Raw genomic sequence first — 20552 nt, 5'->3', positions numbered from 1 at the left:
ACCTATCTAGGTACAAATTTCAGAAGAATGAACTGCCAGAGTCACTATTGTAGTGTTTCTAACATGCATGACAAGCTAAGCATTCCAACACTAGGTGTCCCTAGACATGGTGTAAAATGATATTATTTCAGTAAAAGATGTGTTGTTTTTTAAGTGTTACTTGGGGTGAGTCTTTCTCTTAAACAATGTAGTATAGAAGATTTATTATAAATAAAGATTGGATAATTTATTCTGTTGACTTAAATTTTTAAAAGGTCTGTTCTGGAGTAATTTAACCATTTTAATATTCTGCTATAGGAATAAACACTACACTACGGAGCCAGTGTGATGTGGCTTCTCAGACTATTTGTGGTCACCATTTGGAAATCCATGATTTAAAGAAGATTTTAGTCAGCTCTGGACAGCAGAAGACATTGGCTAAGCCCTCATCTCCCCTAATAAATGTTCTTGGACATAATGAACCACATTCTGTGAAAACTTCAGTCACAACTTCAATTTCAGAGCCTTGGATCCAGAGGAGTTTCTATAGGTCATCTAATGCTTCAGACAAAGATGGTGATGCACAGAAAACCTTTTGTTCTTCTTCTCCTGCCTACTCTTCGGAATCAGAATGCTCAAGTCCAAGTCCTGTTATTTTCTTGGATGAAGAAGGGTATCAGAAAAGTTTAAAAGCAAAACTTGAGCTGCCTAAAATTCCTGTGATGAAAGATGATGTAGAAGATTCAGACTCAGAAGTAAGTGAATTTTTTGATAGTTTTGATCAGTTTGATGAACTAGAACAAACTTCAGAGACTTCTTGCCTGTTTATAAATGATCCTGTTCAAGAGAAGTCCTCACGAAAGAAGGGGCACAAACATGAAAAATCTTGTATGAATCCTCAAAAATTCAAGTCTGATTGCCCAGTTCTTCCAGCTAATGTTAAAAAGCCAACTCCTCGAAAGCCAGAATCTCCGTATAGCAACCTGTGTGATGCTCCAGATTCTCCTCGTCCAGTAAAGGCATCAGGGGATGACAGTGGTTTGTTTAGCCCTATTCGATCCTCTGCTTTTAGTCCTCTTGGAAGCTGTACTCCTGCTGAATGCTTTTGCCAAACGGATATTGGTGGAAACCAGACTCATGATTCTGTTTATTATACCTATGAAGATTATGCAAATAGCATTTCATGTGAAGTGCTAGAGTCAGTTCTTCATAACCAACATACTAATGAAATGTCAAACATTAATAGTATTAAAAGAGGAGAAAATAAAACCGAGGATTTTAAGCATGGAAACCTTGATCAAAAAAGTAAAAGTAAATCTTTAATGATTAAAGATAGCATTCAGAAATTTGCCACAGATCTCGTGGAAAAAGGTTTTGGCAGTGCATTTAAAGACTTACAGAAAGGAGTCTCTTCATGCACCAATGCATTGTGCCACTTAGCCGTCAAATTGACATCATCTGTCTTTCAGATGGCGTTTAATGAACTGAGAAGGCAGCGTGCATTTTCACTAAAACAACGTGCCATTAGTGGCCTGGCTAATTTTTTGGTGAGTGAAGCCTTATCACATGCCTTAAAAGATTTACAGTATATAAAAAAGCAGATATTTACAAACACAGTTGCTAGGTTTGCTGCAGATCTTGCTGAAGAGCTTGTTTTTGAAGGCATCATGGAAGTGTGCCAGTTTTCATATCCTTCAACACCTCTATTGCCACAGTGTCAGTCATTTGATTTTGAAGATAAAGTAGTGAAGTCATATGCAAAAGATTTGTCTGAGTCTGTAATACAGGAAGCATTCATTGAGCTATCACAAGTTGATGTGCCTTTCACGACAAAGGCAGCAGTTAGTGTTTCTACAGATAATATCAAGTATGTGAATGCAGAAAGTGTAGCGCCACCTGTACAGACTTTCACATTTTCTCCCTCTTTTAACAATCAAGCAATTATGGTGACAAAACCAATGCAGGAATATAAAAAGGAATACACTGTGCAACAGGCCTTGTTTTGTACTTCAGGAATTGTCACTTCTATTCCAGTACCGTTGGCAGGAAGTGCCCTTCTCCCATATCATATTTTCTCTACCATATGTCAGACAAATTCTCATCTGTCACTTGATGACAGTAATCCAAATGGTGAGTCTACCCAAGCACATGTTACCACAAAAAATGAAGAGGAAGTAGCTTGTCTCAGAAACATTTGTTTACCTTCAGAACACAGTCTGGATAGCCAGAATGATTGTAAACCAACCAGTAATGATATTGAAATTCAAAGTTCTTCAAAATTAGCTAGTGGAATTAGTAACTTTTCTGCAGCAATGGTGCATACTATAGTAAATGAAACTTTAGAGTCAGTGACACCATTCAGAGTTACAAAAACAGCTGATGAACAAACTGATTATTTAACTAAAACAGTGAAGGAACATATCTCTCCTTCCTGTCAAGTAGAACCACAACAGGGGGAAGCTAGCAATAAGGACATTTTTGCTGAACTGTTATCTAAATCTGTTATTAAAGATTCCATAGATGCAAGCAAATTAATGATCTCAACTTCAGATACAAATATAGTACCTAAGGAAGGCTTACCTGTTGCTGGAGAGGAATCAAAGTTGACTTCGGAAAAGTTCGCCAAATTTCTTGATGCTCAAGATCACTTACCTTGCTGTTCACGTTCTATGAGAAAGGATTATGTTCCAGAATGTAAAGATTCGATGGTTTATAGAATTTCCTTAGAGACACTACCACTTTGTCCAGTGGTGGCAAGTCAGAAACCTGATCTGAATGAAGTTGCTAAGGATAAACCATTGAAAAAGCATAATTTGAATGATACAGCACTTGAGCCCTTATCTTTTGGACAGGAGAGCCCTTTCAGTCACTCACGTACTTTCTCCTCGACAGTGCTTGCCTGTGTAGATAGTTTGCATGTGGAAGATAAACAGAAAATCAGAGACAGAAATGTAATACCTGACACTCCTCCGTCAACTCCTTTAGTTCCATCCCAAGCTAGTTCTGAATGGGATATCAAGAAGTTAACCAAAAAGCTCAAAGGGGAATTAGCTAAAGAATTTGCACCTGCTACACCGCCGTCTACGCCGCACAACGCATCCGTTGGTAATTTGTCTGAAAATGAACAGAATACTATAGAAAAGGAAGAGTTCATGTTGAAACTCATGCGCTCTCTTTCAGAAGAAGTTGAAGGTAGTGAAGGTGAAGAGCATCCAGAAATGGATGTGAAGCCAGAGCACTCAGGGAAGAAAGTGCAGTTTGCAGAAGTGTTAGCTACACATATAATTTCTTTTGCAACTGAAATGGCAGCCTCCCATTTAGATCATAAAATGGTACAAGAATCTGAGGTTCGAAAACCTTGCTTCAATGTGCAAAGTCAAGGAAGAATATTGCCCACTTTTTCAAGTCAATCTGTTGAAAATTTTCAGACAGGTAGTTTTGCAGCTGATATGGCAGCAGAAATCATTGCAGAAGCTGAGAAAGTAGCAGAAACTAGAAGTTCTGTACTTAGTAAGCAAAAGAAGAATCTTTGTTTTGTTGATGGGGACCAAGATTATAGATCAGAAGAGAAGTTGGATAGGGAGATTGTAATGTATCCAAGAGAAGTGGATCCATTTACTCTTTCAGTACTACCAAGTTCTTGTATGTCAGGTTTGACATACAAGTATCCCAGCTGTGAAAGTGTGACAGATGAATATGCAGGCCATGTTATCCAAATATTAAAACAGGAAGGTGGTAATAGTGAGTTAATAATGGACCAGTATGCCAGTAGACTTGCTTATCGGTCTGTTAAGTCAGGTTTACAAGAAGCAGCTAAGGCAGCCAAAATGCAGAGCAACTCGAAAATGTTCCCTGTGCAAAGTGCACAAATGAAAATAAATAATGAACTGTTAATGTTCTCAAACAAAGACCACCACCAAGAAGAAGGGGAAAAAAGTGAAAGAAAAAGAAGTGGAGGTCACCTTTGTCCAAGTCAAACTTGCGAAAGGGCAAAAGATGAATGGAGAAATGAGGACTCTCACCTATATAGTTTTTCAGCCTCCCTTGCTCACTGCATAACAAGAGATGTTAAAAAGGAGCTGACAGCACCTAAAGTTGACTTGCCAAAATCCTTAACAGAGTCCTGCCCTTTTGAAAAATCTGGATATGTTGAAGATACTGAGTGTCACACAGAACCAGAATTTTTTAAGCCTCTTGAGCCTTTCTCACAAAATCAAGGATTTCACCACAGTACAGGCAGCTTAAATAGACATGGCGGTGGAGAGAATATTGTTCAAACTATAGAACAGTATGCTAAAAAAGTAGTGGATGACACTTTAGAGTTAGGTCTAGGATCCAAAGTTTTCCAAGCATCTGAGACCACAAAATCAGTAGATAGAATCACTTATGCAGAAAAGTTGTCACCGCTTATAAATCAGAATTGCAGATATTGTGACCTTAAGGAGCTCCATGATTGTACTGGAAATTCATCTCAGCACTTTTTCAAACAGGATTCACGTGTTAGTAGTAAACTCATTACGAATTCAAACTTTAGCAACATCTATCAGAAATCTAGAATTTTTCATCTCGATGTCCCTCAAATTCATGTAAATCTTGATAAAAAGTCATTACTTGCTGAGAAGATAGTAGCTGAAGCCATTGAAAGAGCAGAGAGAGAGCTGAGCAATACCAGTTTGGCAGCTGATAGTGGAATTGGACAAGATGGCATTAGTTTTGCTGAAAGCCTTACCACAGAAATAATGACATCAGCCATGACCAGTGTTGGACATGCTGTGAGCAGGTAAGTTTCAAAGTTTTGGATGGTCTTAATGCTCAAATGAAAAGTTTAACTTGCTTATGTGTGTCTAAAGTGCTATTCACAAATGTACAATTTTTTTAAACTCAATGTTTTCATACAGCATTTTTCTATGGTTTCATATCCTACATGTGATTTTCTTTATATTTTAAAGATAAAAGAACGAACACATTAACACATACACAGACATAAGCAAAACAATAAAAGCACTACAGAATTTCAGGGCTGGGGATTTAGCTTAGCGGCACAGCGCCTGCCTGGCAAGTGCAACGTCGTGAGTTCAATTCCTGGTAACAGAATAAAAAAAAAACCTAGAAGAAAAAAAGCACTACAGAATTTCAAACAAGGTGATAGGAAATTAACAGTGGTTATATTACATATTGTTATCTTCAAATTGGTTACTCAGTTAAACAAATGTAGGCACATAAGATTGATCAAACAATTAAAACTTTGTGTTTCTTTCCATAAAGCCTTAGAAACTAGTACCACAATTATCTTAGCTATCTTTTTCCCTTCTTTCTATACGTGTGATTTTCATGTGTTTTGTCTCGAGTATCTTCTGAGTGAAGGTATCATGCATTTATTTATATATTTTTGATACTGGGGATTGAACCCAGGACCTTTACACTAAATTACATCTCAAGCGCTTGTCTAATGTTTTGAGACATGGTCTCACTAAGTTGCCCTGACTAGGCTTTAATTTATGATCCTCTTACCTCAGTCTCTCAAAGTGTGAGGATTACCAGTGTGCACCACTATGCCTGGCCAACAGCTGGAGAATTTTATACAGCAAATGTACGCTATTACTAATTTTCTACTCTGAGATTAAATTTTTATAGTTTTCTTTTTCCTGTTTACAAAGGGAAGTGTTCTTACAAAGAGCTTGGTGTAATTATGTTACTCTGAGGAAGAAAACAAATATTCTGTATGTACTAACATCAGCGCCAGCACCTGGTTGTTCCATTGTATCTTGTTCTTCAGTTTCTGTTTCTTTTGCTCAGTGAGTGTAACAACTTAGTTAACATTTTCATTTTTAACCTTTTTCTATCTGAGAAAATATCAGGGCCATTCCATGTTATTAGTCTGTAGGATTATATCTGTAAGTCCCAAGGGAAAGAAAGAATATATTGAGTGAGATGGTTCTTAGTTGAGTCACATGATACCCTAGAGTTTTGAGTACTCAGCTTCAGTCAAAACTCTGACAAAGCCTGCCACATTTTGATAAAGCCGTCCTTAAAGAGGGCGATGTCATTTGTTGAGAACTCTTTTATCCAGTTATTCTTAGAATTCTTTTAGGACAAGAGGGGCTGTGGGTTTGACTTCATTAGCAGGCTGCCATTCCTGTAGGTTAGAGCCTGGAAGTTATGATCTCTGAGCTCATTTGTGGCCCACTTCTTGATTTTGTGTGGCCTGCAAGCTCAAAATATTTTTTATGCCTTTTTAATGGTTGAGAAAATAACATTTGTAACATATGAAAATTACATGAAATTCATTTCAGTCTTAATAAAATTTATTGGAACGCAGCTGTGTTCATTCATTTACGTATTTTTTGTGGCTTTTCTTGCACCATGATGATAGAGGTGAAAAGCTGGAAACACCTAAGGATTTACTATCTGGCCCTTTATAGAGAAAGTTTATGAACCTATATCAGACCCACGGTTTGTTTATTTTGTTCACAATTACTTATGATTTAGTTTGTGGCTAATAACTATTTAAAAATGAGTAAGGATAGTAAGCTAGGCCCTTTAAAAAAAAATTGAAGCAAGTTTCTTCATACAGTGGCCTCAGGTTGTTTTATCTCCAACCTCTTTCCCTTATCAAGGGAGAAAAACTCTGAAGTTTGTAAGACATCACTTCCAAGACCAGGCAAATATAGCCAATACTTTTGCTATTTATTCCTCAGTATACCCACTTTTCTTTTTTAGAGCTGTTTGTAATAGATAGTTACCCTTTGAGTTCTTGTGGTAAGCCAGCTTTTTTCCAGACTAGTATTTACAAAGAGTATTACCCTGTAATTCTTTCCCTGTTTCTTTTATGTTCTTTTTTTCCCCACAGTGGTAGGGATAGAACTCAGGGCCTTGTGTGCTAGGCATGCACTATCCCACTGAACTGTATCCCTGGCCCTTATTTTATTTTGAGATAGAGTCTCATTATTTTGTTTTGAGATAGAGTCTCAGTAAGTGCTGGTCTCAAACTCATGATCCTCTTGCCTCAGTCTCCTGAGGTGCTGAATTACAGGCATGTGCCACCCCACTTGGCTTCTCTTTTCTTAATAATTGTTTCAGTGTTGTAAGTGCTTGTGTTAGCGAGCTTTCCTGCTGCTAGATACAATGCCTGACATGTACAGCCTAAAGGAAGACAGGTTTAATTTGGCTCTCCGTCTCAGAGAATTCAGCGCATGGTCATCTTCTTGCAAGGTAGAAGTATTGTAATAGAAGACCATGGTGGAACAGACTTTCTCAGTTCATAGTGTCCAGGAAATAGAGCAGAGGCATAGTGCCTGAGAGGAAGGAGCTAGGGACCATATACAGTGGTACCTTGGTTCATGAATTTAATTTTTTTCTATGATTTGGAAAAGGGGGCCATGTTCGTGTTTGTTTCCTGATGCAGAGCTTGTGAGTAAATTGTTTGCAAACAGAAAAGTTTTTGAACTGAGGTACCACTGTGTAGTACCATACCATGCCTTCATGACCCACTCAGATATCCAGATGCTTTACTAATGTGCTGTGTGTTTCTTAATCCAATGAAGTAGACATATAAGGATTAATTATCAAAACCTACCCCATGTCAACTTCACACCCAAGCATATCTTGTTAAGCCATATTTATTCTTCAAATAAAGATAATAGTAAGTTCATATTTTTGCCTAACATAATACAGCTGTCCATGTAGAACTGGAAACAGTAATCTGTTCTTCAAAGTCTCTGGCATTTTTCAAAATTCCATCTCCTTTGAACCTCAAGGCAAACTTTGTTTTGTTTTGTTTTTAAGGCAAACTCTTCAATTGCCAAACTTTGTAAAATTCAAAAGCAGGTTATATAATCTCAAGGTGTAGTGGCACAGATTAAACATTTCTATTCTGAAAGAGAAATAAGGGGATAAAAAGAATCAGATTGAAACAAGACTGAAACCCAGCAGGGCAAACATTAAGTCTTAGGCTCTTTGTCTGGTATATGGGGCATAGGGTGATGATGTGGGTTCCTTGGGGCCTATAACTGGTTGCAGCTCACCTGACCTCTCATGGGCTGACTCCTTTCTTGGCTGCAACTTTTCTTCATGACATTCCATATCTCTTGAATTGCCACAAACTCCTGAGGTCTCCATTGTACGTTTGTGTTTATTTTCATGGCTTCATCCACTGTCCTGGAGCACTCCTTGCCCGGGCTTCTAAACTCTACTTTGAAATCTGGATGGAAGCTTTTCTGATCCCATCGCTCTTGCATTTTGCATGCCAGTAAAACCAGCATCATGTGACCAACAAACACCAAGGTCTGCTATCAGTGGAAGCAATAGTCAGGCCCCCTTGAACCCTGGCTACAACTGCCTGAGTGCCTGGATAGTTGAACACATGCCCTTCTTAAGCAGGGGTCCAGGGTCTTCCTTCTCAAGGGAAAGAGTGACACTTTTATACCCTTGAGTCTGTAGTAGGTGAACTCTTGTTGATCCCTGAGATGCCCTTAAGCAGCATCTTTCTTCTTGCTCCCGGCACAAAGTACTTGGTTTCTTTTAAATGGTTCTGATCTTTTTAGCAGCCATACCTCCTTTGGCCCCAGTTTTATAGGTTCCATCTGGTCCTTAATTTAAGTTTTTCCAGTTTTTCTGCTCTGCTTTTGGCCCCTGATTCACATTATAAATCTGGCTAAAAGCAGCCAGCAGTACCTGTGTGATAGCCTGAATGTTGAGCTGAATTGACATTTTCTCCACCAGGTTAATTAGTCACCATCCTTAATTTTTTCTCCTGCAAAGTCTCAGGACATGGGAAAAAATTAGACAAGTTTTCGGCCAGAGTGTAACACACATAATCTTTAGTCCTAATTCCAGTGGAATCCTTGTTTCCAACTGAAACCTCCCAAGCCTGGCTTTTCCTGTGTGCATTCTTACCAGTATTCTGGTCTTTTGAGCTCTGACCAGAATTACCCATCAGACTCTGCTTTTTACATTCTAAAGCTTCCCTTGCCTACATCTCCAATTCTTTGCAAAGTCTTCTAGGAAACCAGTTCCATAGGGCTTCTAAACCATATGATGAGGCACAGTCACCGCAATGACCCCACTTCTTTGTTAACAGTTTTCTGTAACTAGAAAACTACATTACTGTTTTTGGACACTTTCAATTTAAAGGAGAAAAGTTTTAATTTGGTACACTGTCTCAGAAGATTCAGTCCATGGTTGGCTGGCTCCAAGGCAGAAATGTCATGGCAGAACATCATGGTGGAGCAAAGCTGTCAGTTAAGGGAGGCCAGGAAGCAGTGCAGGAGAACAGTGCCAGAGGTGAAAGATTCACAACCATATTTAGTACCCAAGGTCATGCCTCCATGATTTACCAAGACACCAAAAGTATACTTTACTAATCTGTTAAGTGTTTTTTAACCCAGTAAAGTTGACATACCAAGTAAGAATTGACTTTGATATATATGGTGTACTGTTTCACACTTTCTGAAGTGAAAATTGTCTTTTAGACTTGAAGGGAGATTCATTCAAATGGATTATTTTCTAAGATATTTGGATTCTAGTGTCCCTTTTCTCATAAAAGCTTGATTCATGAAGCTAACCATAAATGCATCACAAAGTTGTCATATTCACCAGGCTTGTAACTGAATGTCAAATGAGAAACTATATGATGGTGGTTTTTAAGAAAAACAAAACATCTAGGCCAGTAATGGCAAACCTTTTAGAGATGAGTATCCAAACTCAAACCCAATACCCACTTACTTATTGCAAAGTTCCAGCACTGCAATTAAACCTGAAAACTGAGGTTTTAGTTTAGAAGAAAACTCATACATTAATATCTTTTGTCCTAAAAACATGAAACATGCATGCCATAGGTTTGCCACCACTGATCTAGGCTATATTCTAAGTTGTTCTTTCAAAAATCACCTAATAGGCATTAAAAACTTCTCTGGACAACATCCTGTTGGTCATTTTCTTTACACTGTGGCACATACGAGGAGAAGTGTTGAAGAAGAACAAAGTATTGTTCAGCACTATATGTAGCGTGTCCATCCTTGGACTGCATTATATAATTCATGTTGGTGTATCTTAAATACAAAAGAAGAGCTTTCAGGTGCTATTGTAGATATTGGGGATGTCAATGAAAAGAAAACAAGCAAAAATCTATGTTCTCTTAGAGCTTATGTTAGAGTGGAATAAGACAGACACTAGGTAAGTAAAATGGATCGTGTGTCTCCTTAAAGTTCAGTGCCTTGGGGGAAAAATAAAACTGGATTTGGAGAACACTGGTGACGGTGGAGTGTGGCCATAGTTTGTTTGTAGCTTTGAATAGGTAGCAGTGGAGGCAGTGTTAGCAAAGTAATGTTTGAGCCCAGAGCCAAAGGTGGTCATGTAGGAATCAGAGGAAGACAGATTCCAGGTGAAGAGGTGGGACTGTGCATAATATCTGCCAAACAGCAGAGAGGACTGTACTGCTGAAGTGGAACCAGCCAGGGAAAGTGGTAGGTGATAAAGTAGACATCATGATTTGGGACTAGCCAGTTTGTTTTAAGAACTTGGGCTCTAATTCTCATAGGTGAGAAGCCGTGGAAGTTTTTGATGGGAAGACTTGTATTTTAAAAACATTACTTTAGACTACTTTGTTGAAAATAATATGTAAAAATGGCACTTACAGTAGATGAGCAATGAATGCAGTTTTCTGTGATAAAGAAGTACATATATAAATGTCTCTTCATTAGAAAAAGAGTGAAAGGGGTGTGATCCATGCTCAGAATCCTGAAGAGATTAGGCTAGTTTTGAATATAGGCCTGATTGACACTGCTAGAATTTCTGAACTACTTTTTTGTTGTTTTTGTTCTTAAAGCCAGAAAGAGTTCCTTTACTACAGATAAAAATATTGTTTTACAAAGCAGATGATTAAACTGTGGAATGATTATTTCCTTAAAGTGTCTCAGTTGAAAGTATGAACTATTTTAAACAGAATTTAATAAATGATGCAGTGGGGTGGAACTATAGTAGACTCTTAGATACCTCAGTTAGCTTTGAAATTAACATGGTCTGGTTATTAGCAGATAAAATGAAGTGTTTGAGACCACTGATGTAACTCTGAATATAACTTTTGTCATACTTATTATCATCTCAGTAGTCAAATAACTTAGAATGTATGATGCTTCTGGTATGATTTATTTTATTTATTTATTTATTTTTGTCTTAGTTCAAAGGAAGGAGAAGATGCTCAGTCAACTGAGTCACTTGGTAGCCAGCAGCTGAATCTCAGTATTGGTGAGGACAGCACTGGTAGCTGGTCCAATTTAAGTTTTGAGGATGAACACCAAGATGAAAGCAGCAGTTTTCATCACCTAAGTGAAAGGTAACTATAGCTGTGTATATAATTCTGTAGTGTAGGTCTTCAGACCTCAGAAGTGAGCTGTACATTTACATTGAGTATTATTTGAAATTCCTAAATTTGGAAATCAAAGTATATTTTATTCACAATGCATTTTTAATGGTTTGGACAGTTATTTCATGCAGTAGTTAGCTGAGCTAATTTTGTTCGGGTGTACCAGTAATTGATTTGAGAAATATTGTAGGTGGTTTTTTTTCACCCATCTTTTAAGCCTTTCCTGAGCTTTTCTGATTTTTTTTTTTTTTTTTTTTTTTTTGGTACCAGAAATCGAACTCATGACCTTGTGCTTGCCAGGCAGGCACTGTGCCTCTGAGCTATATCCTTGGCCCCTTTCCTGAGCTTTTCACAAACATGTTGTTTTTAGAAACTTTAGAGAGGGCTTTTTTTTTTTGTTTTCATTAGAGGATAGGAAAAAGGACAGGTGTCTGTAACAGGGATCAAAATAGCTATGTGGTTCTTCTTGATAATGAAGTAGTGTTTTGTGGAGGGGAAGGAAAGGGCCTTTGCATTGCTGTTAGAAACAAAGTAAACTGGAGCATTTATATGCACTTGAAAGATTTAAAAATACATAAATCAAAGTTATTATAAAAATATGATTTTTAATACCAGAAGACATTTAACTCATATATATAGCCTTTCTTAGTTAACTTCGTTCATAACAGTATCTTTGAAATATGTTACTAATTATGACAAAGTGTTTGTTTCTTACATTATCCCAAACTAAAGGCATTCATGATTGACCTATAAATTCCCATAAAATTTTTATCCACTTCAGCTAATAATTGAAAATAGTAGGTATCATCCATAGCTAAGTCAGGGGAGGGTAAGGAGTTCTTGGCTTACTTCTGGTTTGAGGTGTAAGTGGAAAGGGACTTCGATTGAACCGAGCCTTTGGAATTGGCTTACCAGGGAGAAGGAAGAGGCTGTTGGAAGAGGGCAGAAGGATGCATAAGGAAAGCACATAGCCTTTCCTGTGTTAGAATACTTTATTTCAAGAGTGTTTTGCCTGATGCTTGGATTAGCCAGTATTAATACTTTCATAAAGGATGTATTGTGTCATAATTTGTTATAATTCTTAGAAAAATGCTAGTATTTCTTAAAATCTAGTTCTAAAAAATAGTCTTTAAAAATGGTAGAAGCAAGTGGGGCCATGTCACAGATTATAATTTGGTCCTTTTCCATAATTTCATCTAGAATAGAATGCTAACATTTAATTTTGTTCTCTCATCCTTGAGAAACATAAGGTTCTGGGATTTCAGTGAAAGGTGACATTGTTGCTTAGGAAATCCGGTATTAAAATAGGAGAACTGGGGCTGGGGACTTAGCTCAGCGGCACAGCACCTGCCTGGCAAGCACGAGGTCCTGAGTTTGATTCCCAGTACCGGAAAACAAAACAAAACAAAACAAAACAAAACAAAACAAAACAAAACATAACATAACATAACATAACATAAAAAAAATTAAATTAAATAAAATAAATAAATAAAATAAAATAAAATAAAATAGGAGAACTATGTAGGGGCCAGTGGTCCTAAAAGGACTTGGAGTCAGTTGAACACCCTGCCGAGGTGTTAGCTAATTTGATGAGAGTAATAGAGCAGTCTATTAGGTTCTTTTGTTCTGTCCTCAGCATTTTTAAAGCAGTATTAAGAAAATATTTACTTGTGACTAACTCAGAAACAACGCTGAAAATTAGTCTCATTAACAAAACCAAGACCAAATCAAGCTGAGGCTAAAATAATTATATTTAATATGAGTAAAAGCATTTAGGTTGCAAAGCTGGCTCAGTAGCTTCTTGTCAGAAAAACACCTGTTTCAACTGACCATAGTCTTAATAGGAACTAGCATTTTTGTGTGGATTAAGGTTCAGGCACAAAGAACAAGACAGCAGGTTCATCCTAGGTTGGTGGTGCAGTTGTTGAACATAGGGTTTCCAGAGCCTCACCTCCAGAGATACTGATTCAGTAACAGTGGAGGGTCCTGAAAACCCACCTTAGATCATTAAAGAGTAGGTGTTTGGAGGGTACCCTTGAGATAGGTTGTTTTACATGTTACATCTTTTGGTGACGTTTGCTGTAGGTACTGTTCTTTTTTTTTTTTTTTTTTTTGGTTTTTCTCCAGTACCGGGAACCGAACTCACGACCTTGCGCTTGCCAGGCAGGCACTTTGCCACTGAGCTAAATCCCCAGCCCCTTGTAGGTACTGTTCTTATCTGTTAAAGAGAGCTTCATGGCAGATGACACCTTGCACTTTTACCGTAAGGGATTGAAGTAGAAGATGACAGTTTTAAAAACGAGTTTAGATTTTCACAGAGCTGTATAATTACTTGATCAGAAAGAGAATAGCCTATGTATAGTTAATCTCTTAAATATTTCAAGTGGTTTATGAATCTCTACAGAAGCTATGTATTAAGTAAGAGATGAGGCCAGACTTGTAGAATTCTTGAGATAATTCTTAGGAGATGTGTCAGAATTGATAGTAATCTTCATATGGCTAACAGGCAAGATAAAGGATTTTAGTACTTGACTACCACTAGTTTCAAGATATAACTATTCTAGACATAGAGAATATGAAAAAACATAAAATGATGGAAGCAGAACAATGTTTCAAGAATGCGTGAGGGCCAAGGAGATAGCTCAGTGGCACAGCGCCTGTCTGGCAAGCGCAAGGTCATGAGTTCGATTCCTGGTGCCAAAAAAAATTTAATAAAAATAAATAAATAAGAATGAAATAGAATGTTTCTTAGTCAAGAAATTAAGATTTTTTTTAAGGGGCTGGGGATTTAGCTCAGCTGCAAAGCGCCTGCCTGGCAAGCACAAGGTCGTGAGTTCGGTTCCCAATACCGGAGAAAAACCAAAAACAAAAAAAAAAAAAAAGTTTTTTTTTAAAATGTTGGGGTTAATATATCTTGCAGTTTATTCAGGATAGTACTGATTTACTTGTGCTGCTCTGGTATAATTATTGTGACTTCATTTCATTTTGAAAAGTATCCTGGTTAGATGAAAAATTACATGGTCACCCTAATTACAAGTAGTATTTTATAAATAACTGACTTTAAATCTGACCTGTTTGGGGCCAGGGATATAGCTCAGCAACACAGCACTTGCCTGGCAAATGTGAGGTCTTGATTTCGATTCCCAGTACCAAAAAGTATCTGACCTATTTTTTAGGTGCAGGGAGAAAGAGGAAATGAAGTTAGGGAATTTGAAATTTTAATCTTTACATTGTTTAGCTATTATTTTTGTGGTTCATCTAATACTTAGGTGATGGATTTGTTATTAATGCAGGACTCATTAGGACAGGTAAGATTTCAACTTTGTGATTTTTGTTTAGATAACTAGTTTATTAATAAAAGTAGCTGCAGTGTTTGAGATCATTATTTTCCTATTTCTCTTCGGCTGATAGCTGTCTGATCATTCTATATTTCTGTATTTTCTCATTTTTAGTTTGACAAGACTGCATTAAAACTCTGGTTTAAATGGTTTTATAATTGATCTATATTTGGTTGAACTTACATTGAAAAAAAAACTTCAGTTTTAAATTGTATTCTCTAATACATTACTGTTTATGGCAGTTTAATAGTGTTAAAGTGAATATGGATAGGTAAATTATACTTTAGCCACCCTTTTTTTGTAACCTTGTCAACATTTACTGATGTACAAGAAATGACTAATTCATTTTTTAGAACCAAAATTTTAGTTTGTGTAAATATTAATTTTTATAGCCCCCTAGCCTGATATTGGAAACATAGCTGCTTATCACTGCAAACTAATGGCTTACTAATTATTTTAATAATTAGGAATGATTAGAATCTTTAAAAAATTGCATGTTGAAAGTTTTACTCTGAAAAATTGAATTTGTTTCTGAAAAAGGTTGCTTTTTTTAAAAAAAAAGTTGCTTTGCTGCTGTTATAGAATATAGTTGCTTTCTTCTTCCTTGAGTTAGGTAATGTAAGAAGCTACCTGTGTGTGGCGCTAGTGACTCACCAACAGGACCTTGTTTATTCCAGCTGTATTCTGAAGAGAATATGTTATTTGCCACCTACCATTTTACACATAAGTTATGAAATAAAGGTAATTGGCATAATAAGAGTATTTTAAAAATCAAAAGCGAGATTTGAGACTGTGTTTTGGTATTTCCATTGGATCTTCCCCACACTCCTCACCCTGTTTTGCAGTATTTGAAAACCTGAGAGTCTTAAACTATATTTTCCTTTTTAAATTTTATCCAAAATGAAATCTTGTAACAAATTATATCCTAAAATTTGCTATAAGATGTTAATTTCATCATAAATTTATTTTGTGTCCTAAAAAGAACCATTGTTTTCTTAATATATAAAGTAAATGTAATTTTAGAATAATTTTCATGATGTATTGGGGACAGAGGAAAAAAATTCCCCAGCCTCTGACCAAAACAAGTACTCCTGTTAGTAATGATCTCATCCCCTTCATGGATGCCTCCCTTATTGTGGCAGCTTCAGGATTTGCAGTTACCAAGGACAGAAGCTGTTCCCAGGAAAACAAAGGTGGTTTTGCTCTTCATTTTCTAGTTCAGCTCTGTTCTTTTCTTCCTCCAGCAGTAATGGTAACAGCAGTAGCTGGAGCAGTCTTGGTTTAGAAGGAGATTTGTATGAGGACAATTTATCCTTTCCAACATCAGACAGGTTGGTTCAACCTGGAAAGTTAAAAGCTGATGAGTCTTTCACCACTAATGCATGATGTCATATTCTTAAGAAAATGTGGGTTACAGTGCCAATATGTATCAATCTGCTTTTCTCCTGTATTTTGACACGATTCTGCTTGTTAAATTTACATCTAATGAAAAAATTCAACTGTGCTAAGATATGACTGACATCTAATTGCAAAATGTGTGCTGTTATGCATGGGTTGCTCTGCTTGCTATTTTCATTCTTCCAATTATTATTTCATTAAAAGAGCTTGCTTCCTACAGGATTTCTGGTTTTTTAAAAATTTTGTTTGTGTATGTAGTTTTGTTTTATATACAAGAAAAGTATAGAAAAATGTTTTTAACTGTTTAAAAAGAAATGGCATCAACAGAATTACGTTCTGTGATGTTCATATATTCTATTATCTAAAGTCAAATTACAATAGTTAAACTTTAAATTATTTGAAATTGACTTTTATAAGAAATTACTTGGCTCTGAGTAGAGTGAAGTGGGACGTACTGGTGACTGGGAGCTCTCTATTATGTGCAGTGCAGTTTTTAACATGAAATGATGTGAGAAGCAAAGCTTCCTTATTGTCATTTCTACCCTTTCTTAATGTCATGTCACATTGTAACATTCATTCCTTAACTGCATTTTTAAGGAGTAGCTTTAATACATTATTAATTAAGCTCTTTTGTTTTTTAAAAACTACTTCTGTTTTCTTCAAGAAGTGATGAATCGGATGATAAAGATGAAGAGCATGAGGATGATATAGGAGGTTAGTGACAATTTGTTTTTCAAAGTGTTTTTACTATAAGGTTCTCAGGAACAGTCTTTATGGTTTGTATTTGTGCATATTCATCAAATAGTCCCTAGGTTTTTTGTGTAAAACATGGCAAGTCAGGGTATTCTTCTTGTAGTTTGGGCCAGTTTGAGGTCTCCGTTGAGCAGTTTGTATTACTTGATTGCCACACTGGTGAGGTACTCATTAGTGTAAAGACTAAAACATTTTAAAAGATTATTCAATTATTTGAGAAATGTATGGTTCTTTCATAATCATCTTTTAAAAATATAAAATCCTTAGTCGTTATAAGATATAATTTATTATAATTATGGCATATTACTCTCATAATATTTTCCTTCTAATCTGGTAACTTCTAAATTTAGTATTTCATGTTATCACACTTACAGAAATCAGTAAGTAAAAATAAAAAGATTTTTTAAAGATCCTTCCACAGTCTTCCCTCCTCCAATTCCAACCTGAAGTCATACATACATTTATTTAAAGAAAATACTCAAAATTTTCTTTAATGAGCATAGTTCTAAATAGGTTGCTACTAGATATCATTGTTCAGTTTCAGACCATGGTTTGTAATCCCTAATTCATATATTAGAATATCTAATTGAGTCTAGGAACTTTTCATATTGAAGTTGAGTTGTAATTATATTCAGATAATTGTTGAATTTTCCCCCGTAATTTAATTTTTCTTCATTATGAAAATGCTAGTAACATCTATAGAGTAGCAATGTAAATAAAAAAGAATATTTTCACTGGTTGAGATACTTGGTTTCGGACCAGTGAAGTTTTTGTTCTTCAGAAGTAGGCAAATGGAGCAAATGCTGAAAAGAATTTCTTGAAAAGTACTTATGACACCTGAGTTTCTAGTCTAGTTTTATTAACCACTTGGAATTCCTTATTTAGGGAAGTCATGTGTCAATTTTTAAGCTAAAAATCTTTAGCCTTATAATATACTCTTCTTGTCTCTTGTCTCTGTGAGAAAACCTTCTTCATATAAATCTGCCAGAGCTGTTTTCCTTATCAAATATAGAGTCAGATTAGAGCAGTATTTTTAGAGTTAGTGATAAGCGAGGTAATGTTTACTTTCCGTGTTTTGTTGTTGTTGTTCACTAAGAAAGTGTTGACTTTGCCTAAAAATTGTGTACTTTTCCCCTTCTCATATCTGTGAGCAGAGCTATCCCAGATGCTACCATTGTACCAATGCATGTGATAAGTATTTCTCTAATGAACTAATAATTATTGCTAAGCTTACTTTGCTGAGGAATGATTAAGAGAAAAAAAGATACTAGTTAATACAAATAAGAAATTCATTTAAAATATTTCTCTTTTGACATTAGGCAGGCTATCTGAAATCTTTTCTGAGTAGGCAGAAATTAGGAGGTTAATGATAGGCATATATGACATTACTCAGCTTTTCAATTGTAGGCATCTCATTATGTAGAAAATAATAGTCCACTCTCATATTTAAATTAGAAGATAGATTGGTCTGGATTTGCAGAAAGAGTAAAGATTATGGAAATCTTAAGGCAATAAATGCTTCTTTTCTCCCCTTTTTAAATAGGTATTATTATGTAGTATCAGTCTCTTCTGTTTTTACTGTTGGTCAGTCTGGTCTTTAAAGAAAGGTGCTTGAAAAGTAAGGAGAGCTGTTTGCCATTTCATCAGGCCAAGCACCTGGGAGCCCTAACTAGGAACGTCAATTCTGTAGGATTTGTAGAATGACTCAGAAACCTTGTCTTGTACCGTAGTTTATTTGTTCTACTATTGATTGAGTTACTAGAGAGAAGGAAAGAAAGAGAAATAAATTTATTTTTAGAGAATAATATGGACCAATTTTTTAAAACTAATAATTAAGGACCAGCACAAAATGATTAGTAGTGATGCAGAAGACCCTGCAGAGTGTAGCAGAAAACCAGGAATATCCATTAACAACATTTCCATTACTGATGAATATTGATTGGCATGTCTGCCAGTGCCCCTGATGCTCACTTCTTATGAGGTTAGGGGTGTTCCAGTCTCAGCAGTCAGTATTGCTCAGTCATCTGTAAGCAAGAGTGTTTAACACATGACACTGGTCCCCAAGTCATTAGTTTTACAGTCATCAGGGATACATCTTTCTTTATGTCAAAATGAATTCTCATTAAACGATAAAATATACAGCATCTTTTTTATATTAGAATTGTACTGGAGAATTTCCTGATCTGGCTTTTGGGATATAAATGGTTGTATATTTTTCCTGTTTTGCTTGAACAATGAAATGGTTCAGAGCATGGAGCCATATACTTTGTTTATAGCTTGTCTTAGTCAAATCCTACTGTAAACTCTTGGTTTGCTTCATAGCTCATAGAGTACTTGTGAGGGCTAAAGGAATTTTTATATGTAAAAAGCCTAGACTGATACTTAAGATATAATATATGCTGTACAAGTGCTTATCACTTTTCTTTATTTGAAATATATATTTGTGTGTTTCATTTTTATTTTGATTTTAAGGATAGTTTTATAGTTTGATGTCCTCTCCTTTTCCTTGTAGGTCCTAATTCGACCCAAATTATGGCATTAGTAGTATTTGAATTCATTGTCTTAAAATAGTATTTTACATTTGTGCTATCAGTAAATGATCAAAGTTATTCCTTGTTTTAGCATTCTTTTCCTCTTTGGAAGGAATATTTTTGTTGATGTTATGATATGTCAAGAAAAATATTCATTGGAATGTAAGGCAAAGAATATTTTATATATATATATATATATATATATGGAAATCAGAGTATTAAGAGTTGAATTAAATTTCATTTCATACTGTTTAAATTTATTAGGTTTGGAGCAAGATGAAAAGACTTTGCTGATTACGAATATTGACATGGAGCCATGCATTATAGATCCCCAGTTAAGGATTATTCTTCAGTGGCTCATTGCTTCTGAAGCTGAAGTTGCAGAACTTCATTTTCATGATTCTGCAAAGAAAGAATTTATACTAGTAAGTACCTACCTGACAGCGTGGACATAGGGTACACTTAACGGTGTGTAATATTCTTGTCACATTGCTGGTTTAATAAGGTGCCTGTTGAAAACAGAATGGTTAAAGGCTTAGTCTGTGGAGTCCAACAGTTTGGATTCAGATGTCAGCTCTGCCACCACTCCCAGCAGTAAAACCGTTGGGAAGTTAACCAGTCTAAGTCTCAGTTTCTTTAGTTGTACTATTGAAATATGATTATAAAATCTATAGAATTTGTGAAGATCAAATACAATACTATAAAAACAAAAAGTTAAAAAAAAAAAGTTTAGTCTAATGGTTGGCGTACACCTAGTTCTCAAAGATTTTATTAATAAACGTTTTATGTGTTTTTATGAAAAGATCAAGTTATTATCTGTTTAATTGCTTCATAATTGTACTTAATATGGGTCTTTGATAATCTAGCTTCATGTGTATGAGAAGCTGGCATAATCAAAAGCCAATAAAAGTGTAAACAAGATATTTTTTACTGAGCACGTAGTGTGTGCCAAACACTTTGTTAGTCAAATCAGTTTACAGTCTTAAAAGTTTTTGCCCACAGAACTGTCCTTAAGAAAACTTTAATCTCATTTTAGGGTGTAAAGTAGTTTAATGAATAAACAAATACACAATGGGAAGCTGGAGAGAAATAGCTACAAAGAATGGCTTTCACCCCAGATAGCTCACTTGAGATGTTAGTAAGAATTGCCTCCTCAGTATTCTATAGCCATGATGAGGAGGAGGCCAAGGA

At 35.9% G+C, this 20552-nt stretch overlaps 1 protein-coding gene across 6 annotated transcripts in view; it reads left to right on the top strand.

Moving 5' to 3' along the window:
• Positions 1-20552, top strand: part of Akap11 (A kinase (PRKA) anchor protein 11) — a 50983-nt gene that overhangs the window by 23026 nt on the left and 7405 nt on the right. The window contains exons 7-11 of one of the 6 annotated variants that reach the window (XM_005409104.2): positions 298-4759; positions 11156-11311; positions 15924-16010; positions 16742-16791; positions 19626-19786. In XM_005409104.2, coding sequence (XP_005409161.1) covers positions 298-4759; positions 11156-11311; positions 15924-16010; positions 16742-16791; positions 19626-19786 — 4916 coding nt within the window. The remainder of the gene's footprint in view (positions 1-297; positions 4760-11155; positions 11312-15923; positions 16011-16741; positions 16792-19625; positions 19787-20552) is intronic. The other 5 variants (XM_013506960.1, XM_013506959.1, XM_013506958.1 and 2 more) reach the window with 5 other exon arrangements.

Source organism: Chinchilla lanigera, unplaced genomic scaffold, assembly GCF_000276665.1.
Source record: "Chinchilla lanigera isolate Chin_1 unplaced genomic scaffold, ChiLan1.0 scaffold00117, whole genome shotgun sequence".
NCBI lineage: Eukaryota > Metazoa > Chordata > Mammalia > Rodentia > Chinchillidae > Chinchilla > Chinchilla lanigera.
Note: the sequence above shows the minus strand (reverse complement) of the source record. Positions and strands in the feature narration are given on the sequence as shown.